Below are 7765 nucleotides of genomic sequence, written 5' to 3'. Positions count from 1 at the left end.
TCCTTCATTTGTATCCCAGCATCAACGTTCCAATAGTAATAATGATAATAAGGTAATAATGAGGAGTTAGGCAGATGAAGATTCAGGTGGCTCAGTGGGATTGGTGCTTGATTTGCGGCTAAGAGGCTGTGAGTTCAATCCCAGCCCACAGCAGCTTCTTGGTGAGCCTTTCTTCATTTATCTTGTTATATTTTTGCCCTTGAGGTGCTTCCTTTACTGTAAAAAAGAGAGGTAGCATTCCTTTGTAACCCTAACAGCTATCCATGATCTTTGTAGTCTAGCTCAAGGGAGTATCCTGTGACTTAAGAACAGGAAGACATGAACAATGAAGGGAAGAGATGAGTGATGATGTAGACAAGGAATAAGAAATGTAAGAGATGAGGAATGAGGAGGAGGAAAAAGAATGATGATGATGAAGAAAGAGATGAGGTACAAGGCAGAGAAATGAGAGGAAAAAAGAGATGAGGGATTAGGAGGAGGTATGATTAACATGGAGAGGAGGAAGAGATGAGGTACAAGGCAGAGAAATGAGAGGAAAAAAAAGAGATGAGGGATTAGGAGGAGGTATGATTAACATGGAGAGGAGGAAGAGATGAGGTACAAGGCAGAGAAATGAGAAGAAAAAAGAGATGAGGGATTAGGAGGAGGTATGATTAACATGGAGAGGAGGAAGAGATGAGGTACAAGGAGGAGGAGTGATGGAGAGGTATAAGGAAAAAAAAAAGGGGATGAGCAACGAATAGGAGGAGGAAGGATGCTGGAGTTGAAGAGAGAAGGAGGGAGAGGAGATGAGTGGAAAACGGAACAAATAGGATGAGTAGGAAAATGGAGGAGGAGGAGAAAGAGAGGGAGGAAAAGGAGAGTAAAATCATGGAATAGGAGGAGGAGACTAAAATCAAGGAGGAGAAAGAGCGTAAGAACAATGAATAGGAGGAGGAAGAAGAAGAGATAAGGAACGAGTAAGAGGAGGAGGAAGTAAGTATAAGGAATAGGAGGAGGAGGAGAGCAGGATCAAGGAGAAAGAGCATAGAAACTAGGAGGAGGAAGACATATATTTTAAAGTTCAAGAAATAGGAGGAGGAAGGCTAAGAAACGAGTAGGAGGAGGAGGAAGAGAGCAGGAGGAAGGAGGAGGAAGAGCGTAGAAACAAGGAATAGGAGCAGGAGGAGGAAGAGATAGGGAACGAGTAAGAAGAGAAGAAAGTAGAAATAGGAGGAGGAAGGCTAAGAAACGAGTAGGAGGAGGAGGAAGGCTAAGAAGCAAGTAGGAGGAGGAGGAAGGCTAAGAAGCAAGTAGGAGGAGGAGGAAGAGCGTAGAAACAAGGAATAGGAGGAAGCGGAACAACACACAAGAAGCGATTAAGAGAAAAAGGAAAAGGAGGCATCATAAAAGAGGGCATCAGCGGCCGGCGGCATCCCTTCCCCGCCTTTGTTTACACTCTCAGCTGATTGTCATGATCAGCTGAGAGTCTGAGCCATCAAAATTCCCTTGTCACCAATACCCCGACAACAATTCCACATTAACAAAAGACAAACTAACATCACTTTAACATTTATTATGCACTCTCAAAAGCCGGTGCACCATAGAGATTAACTTGACCCTGAGGATGAAGTGGAGAGCCCAGCGTTACCAATTCTCACAATCATAACATTGCCTCCATCACTTTTAGGCCTAAAAAAACTAACCTAGCCACACCATTAACACTAGCCAGTCAAAGTTTGCGTCTAAACCGTAAACTATCGATCTTTCTTTATAGACTTGTGGGTCAGAAAACGAATAATACGATGTGCTAAGTTGACGAGAGGCTGGTAACGTTGGAGTGGATATCGCCTGCAGCGTGATCATATATACGATAATTATTGTATAAACGGTAATTTGGTAGCTGATACGATACGCGGTAACACCCAAATAAAATACGATGATTTCTTGGCGGCATTAAAACAAATAATTGACAGTTAAGATTGGTTAAACGCGCTCGTATCTCGCTTCCCACCTTGTAAAGTACTCCTGTGTTATCATAATATGTCTTCTAGTGACCTTCAAACCTCTCAGAAGACCTTAGAAAAAAGCGGTAAGGTTAAAAAAGTGCGAAAATAGCCATGAATTAACTGCACTGACATGTTCGTCGACAATTTTGACCCAAATTGACTGTACGATGTTACCGTCAATCTCGCCAGGTATTATCGTACTCAGCATCGTATTTTCCTGCCTCTGACCCATAACCATTGCAAAAAAAGCACCAAAAATTAAACATTTCAACGATGACTATAAATTAATCTAGTTATTGGGTTAGAGGAGACAGTTTTTTGGGTCGGAAATCGGCAAATATAGGAGGCTGAACGATCGACAATCTGGCAGCGTTGGTCACTCAGTCTCTTCTGTTTACTGATTTACAATACAAAAACTGTCTCCTGGGCCCCAATAACGAGATGTATTTACAACTATCGTTAAAACCGTTAATCTGTGATGTTTTTGGCAATAATTAATCGTCACAAACCGGTAAATTCGGTGCGTGCGACAATCTGGCAAGGGTGATCTGGTAACAAAGGTGACAGGTCGTCGTACTCAGCCTCTTCTATTTACCTATTTCCGCCGCAAAACTCTCTCTCTTATAGTTATCGTTATAATCATTCATCCCTGCAATAGTTAAGCGTCAGAAACCGGTAAATACGCTGCCCTGACACCGACAAAAAAATGGTACAAAGGTGACAGATCGTCGTACTCAGCCTCCCCACTTTACCGATTTCCGCCACAAAAACTCTCTCATTTATAGTCATCGTCACAAATGATAATTCCTGGTGTTCTCGGCAATAACTAAGCGTCACAAACCGGTCAACAGGCTACGTACGACAATGTGGCAAGGGTGATCTGGCAGCTGGTCGCCATTTCCAGTTGAGTATTGAGTGCCGTGCAGGAAGGAGGAGGAGGGCCGCGTCTCCGTTGTATGGCCTAAGGAAGCCGTCGCAGTGGTTTAACGTTACTCTATTAGCTACACAATGGCGGGACAGTCAATTAACGACAGACTCACGGCGGCGAGGTACAGTCTAGCCGGCCAGGGCCTCGCCAAGTCCGTGTGTAAGGCCACCACCGAGGAAGTCATCGGGCCAAAAAAGAAACACTTGGACTGTACGTATTGCCCTGGCTGTGTACGTGTAGGGGTGTGTACGTGTACGTGGGAGCAGGTGTGGGGGAGGGATGTGTGGGGCAGGTGTGTTTGTGTGTACGTGTGTGTGTGTGTGTGTGTGTGTACCGGGTGAGGAAGGGTGTGTGTGTGTGTGTGTGTGTGTGTGTGTGTGTGTGTGTGTACGTGGGAGCAGGTGGGGGGGAGGGATGTGTGGGGCAGGTGTGTGTGTGTGTGTGTGTGTGTGTGTGTGTGTGTGTATACCGGGTGAGGAAGGGTGTGTGTGTGTGTGTGTGTGTGTGTGTGTGTGTGTGTGTGTGTACCGGGTGAGGAAGGATGAGTGTGTGTGTACCGGGTGAGGAAGGATGTGTGTGTGTGTGTGTGTGTGTGTGTACTTATGATGATTGGAAAAGTCACTTAGTTGGTTAGTTGATAGATTAGTCAAATGTTTGGTAGACAGGTTCATAAATTGATTTCTAGGTTCATAGTTTTATGGCTAAGTTAATAGATGGATTGACAGGTTAATAGGTTGACAGTGAAGATATTTTGGCACTAGACCAATACTTCCTAAACTGGGGGCACACCACCCTAGGGCACTGGTAATTCCCAGGGGGGGGGGACAATCCTTGGGGGAGATGTTGAAATATTCACTATCAACAAAAGTGTGGGCTGCTATGGCCAGGGGGGCGTGGAGGGAAAGACCCATTCCTGAGGGGCGTGGAGCTAAAAGTTTAAGGACTGCTGCACCAGATAGTATAACAATAATGGGAGCACGCATCCGAGTTGGAGATAAAGCTAATATGAACGGTTCTTAACTACTGTATGTTTTAAAGAGATGGTGGGTTATTGAAAGGTCGACAGGGAGGATGTTTTGACACTAGACAGTAGAACAAGAAAGGGAACAGGCATTCAAGTTTGAAATAAAGATACATCTAAACAGGGCTTTTCTATGCTCTTTAAGAATTGATAGGTTATTGAAAGGTCGACAGGGAGGATGTTTTGACACTAGATAGTAGAAACAGAAAGGGAACACACATTCAAGTTTGAAATAAAGCCAAATGTAAACAAGGCTTTTCTATGCTCCTAAGAATTGATGGGTTATTTAAAGGTCCACAGGGAGGATGTTTTGATGCTAGACAGTTGAGAAAAAGGGGACACGAGTTTAAGTTGAAAAGAAAGGTGAATATTTAAATAACATCAAAAATTCAGCTTCCCAGATATAACTTAACAAATGGAAGTGTTGAAGTACAGTATAGATCATTTAGTAATCTACACACACACACTCACAATCAAACACACGCTCCTTCCAAAATTTAATTATGTTTTTATGTCATAAGGTCAGGAAATTCCCATATACAGTGCTGATAAACTACAGGACATAACCAGTTTCCTTCCGTCACGTTGAAAGCATCGTGACTGATAATGACAGACGAGAGAATGAATCAAAACACAACTTACCTATGCTTCACTCTGGAAATTAATTAAGGACTGAAGTGGATGTGAATGGATAATATAAATAGATCAGTCCGTCGCATTCATTTGAGTTAGCTTGACTATCCCATTGAAAGAGTTTAAACTGATAAGGACAAATGAGAGAAAGAACCAAAACACAACTTAATCATGCATTCCACCTTAAATTAACTTCTCCTGGCCTCTCGTTCTTATTTCTTTTGTCGGAGCAGCATCTAGCAGGCTCTTTTTGTGGCTGTTTTTGTTTTTTGCCCTTGAGCTGCCTCCCTTGCTGCAAAAAAGAATAATGATAATAATAATAGAAATGAATAATATAGATACACCAGTCTGTCATATGCATTTCAGTTCGGTAAAGTTCGAAGGGATTGCTTTCATAACGGCCCCAGTTTGAAACATACCCTAACTTATTTTTGCATCACTCTGGAAATGGATGAGAAGTGAAATGGATGTGGGTGAATAATATAGATACACCAGTCTGCCATAATCATTTCATTTCAGTAAAGTTCGGAGGGATTGCTTTCATAACGGCCTCAATTTGAAACATAGCTAACTTATTTTTGCATTGCTCTGGAAATGGATGAGAAGTGAAATGGATGTGGGTAATAATATAGATATGTACATCAGTTCAATAATGTTCAGAGTGATTGCCTTCGTAACGGCCCCTAATCGAAACATAACCAATTTTTGCACCACTCTTGAAATGGATGAGAAGTGAAATGGGCGTGGGTGAATAACATAAATACGTACATCAATACATACATAAATACATTCAGTTCAGTATTGGGTGGAGGGATTGCCTTCGTAACGGAACATAATAAAAACACAACTTATTTTTGCGCCTGTTTCTTATACAGATAAATAAAAATAGATGCGGATGAATAATAAAGATACATCAGTCTGTCATTGTTAGTACGTATTGTTGGTTGCTATTCTCCGTACAAGAAAATAGGGTAGAATTCTAGTGTTTGCCCATACTCCCCCCTCCCCCCCATACAAGCCTGGGGACCTGGTGGGAACATGGGGTTTCGGGTGGGGGACACAAAATCTGTCGCAATCGCATATTTTTTTAGGTGGGGGGGGGGGGGATAAAAACTCCCTAATCTAGGGATTTTTCATCCCACCACCACTAAAAATGAGCGTTTGCAATGAATTTAGTGTTTCCCATACGGTAACCATGCACTCACTGGATCCCCAAGCTTGTTTTGGGAGAGAAGCGTAGTGAACCTACCAAACGAGGCTCACCTCACCATCTGGCGTGGCGCCGGAGGCCATCTGCGCTCACATAAACCGCCTACACCACACTCATGCCCTCTCTCTCTTGTAGGTTCTCACCTCATCGCAAGGTTTCTGTCCTCCAAGTAGAGTCCGTGGCACCAAACACAGTGTATCTTCATTGTTTATCACTGACACAAGCAAAACCACCGGCTAGCCTTGATCCGTCCAACGCCGCGCCTTAAACAGTACTGCGGGTTCTAGAGCAAGCGAATGCTCTTGAACCTCCTGCCCGAGCTGTTCGAACACGTGAATCCTTACTGACCGCATGTTGAATCTGCTTCACGGGTTCGTATTCCCAGTATACAAGGTGATTGTGGATATTGACTCCACGCCTCCATATATCATATATAGAGTTAAAAAAACAAAATACATGTCCCTCAACCATAATATGAAGGCGGAAGTACTTAAAAGTAAAGAAGAAGACGAATTAATCCCCTTCCCCCAACGGGAGGTCGGGGTATTTGGGTGGGGGAGCATATTTAAACTACTCCAACTGAACTTTACGACCTGCTAACGGGGGGGCTTTGCCCCCCCCCTGGACCCCCCCCTCTTAAAGTACCCCAACCGAACTTCACGACCTAACAGCTAACTGAGGGACATTGAACACAAGTAACCTGCGTTCGAACCTGCTTCACGTGTTCGTACGTGATACCAAACCTGCTTCACACGTTCGTACGTGATACCAAACCTGCTTCACACGTTCGTACGTGCTACCAGTAAGTGAATACATATATAGTCGTATATGACGGTTGCAAGATTCCTATGACGTAAATTACTTACCGTTTATAGATGCTTCATTATGACCATAATACTGTAGCGGGGGGCTTCGCCCCCCCCCCCTTGGTATGGAGAGTGAGTGACATTGCGTGATTTCCGTACTACGTTGTAAAAAAAAACCGGAATATATGAAATTTCCCTACATCTAAGTAATTGTAAGGAATTTCCCTACATCTAGGGTATTTTTCAACCCCCCATAGCTCAAAAACTAAGCATTTGCGACGCATTTTATGTTTACCACCGCATTCCCCAAAGTCTCAATGGCCCCCTACCCAATTTTGGTTGCAAGGGGTGAGTATGGGCAAGCACTAGAATAATACCGAAAATAGTTATAATGACACCCTTATAATATCATGATGTATATAAGAATAATTAGTATTAATGTTTTTTGTACTTAAGAAACTGGGTTATCAGTGTTCTTGCCATTATACTTTGTTATTATTTTCCTATTCATGGAGGATGCTAGGAAGTCAGCATCATTATCAGTACATCACAAGCTTCCTGTGAACCACTTTGACGGGTCAGCAGCTAGTGCAGCCAACGCCATGAGTACCACCATTAGCTGAAGTGTACGGCTCATGTCTGGTCAAGAAGTAATGAGAAATGAAGTAGTCTGAAATTAATGAAGGGGAAAACAGTAAGAAGTAAAAAGCAAATGTCTGCTGAAAACTAATGAGAAATGATACTGAATTTAATGAAGAAAAAACAAAAGTGTTATCTCTGTTAGTAGAAGTATATTGCAACCTTCCTATGAATCACTTTGACGGTTTAATGGCTAGTGCACCCAACATCGCAAGTATATACCTCCGTTAGTAAAAGTAAATGGCTCGTGTCTGCTGGAAAGTTATTAGGTGATGAAGGCGAAAACAGTAAGATCACTCTGTTAGTAGAAGTATATGGCAAAAGTCTGCTGTAAAGTAATGAGAAATGGAGTGTGTTGAAGTTAACAAAAACAAAAACAAAAAAAAATATGCCTTTTAGTAGAAGTATATAGCACAAGTCTGCTAAAAAGTACCTAATGAGAAATGAAACAGTTTAAATTTATAGTATAGGTGAAAACAAAAAGATTATACCCATTAGTAGGAGCATGGCACAACAAATCAACCCAAACACACACACACA

The 7765-nt window shown here is 42.5% G+C and overlaps 1 protein-coding gene across 19 annotated transcripts in view; it reads left to right on the top strand.

Moving 5' to 3' along the window:
* Positions 1–2881: 2881 nt before the first annotated feature.
* LOC126993306 (phosphatidylinositol-binding clathrin assembly protein LAP-like) overlaps positions 2882–7765 on the top strand; it is a 78156-nt gene continuing 73272 nt past the window's right edge. For 12 of the 19 annotated variants that reach the window (XM_050852278.1, XM_050852288.1, XM_050852414.1 and 9 more), the window contains exon 1: positions 2883–3126. In XM_050852278.1, the coding sequence (XP_050708235.1) occupies positions 2997–3126 (130 nt within the window). In that variant the 5' untranslated portion in view covers positions 2883–2996. Of the gene's footprint in view, positions 3127–7765 lie in introns of all 19 variants that reach the window. The other 7 variants (XM_050852363.1, XM_050852343.1, XM_050852321.1 and 4 more) reach the window with 1 other exon arrangement.

Source organism: Eriocheir sinensis, chromosome 7 (assembly GCF_024679095.1).
Source record: "Eriocheir sinensis breed Jianghai 21 chromosome 7, ASM2467909v1, whole genome shotgun sequence".
Taxonomy (NCBI): Eukaryota; Metazoa; Arthropoda; class Malacostraca; order Decapoda; family Varunidae; genus Eriocheir; species Eriocheir sinensis.
The sequence above is the reverse complement of the archived record's forward strand: the minus strand, read 5'-3'. Positions and strand labels throughout refer to the sequence as shown.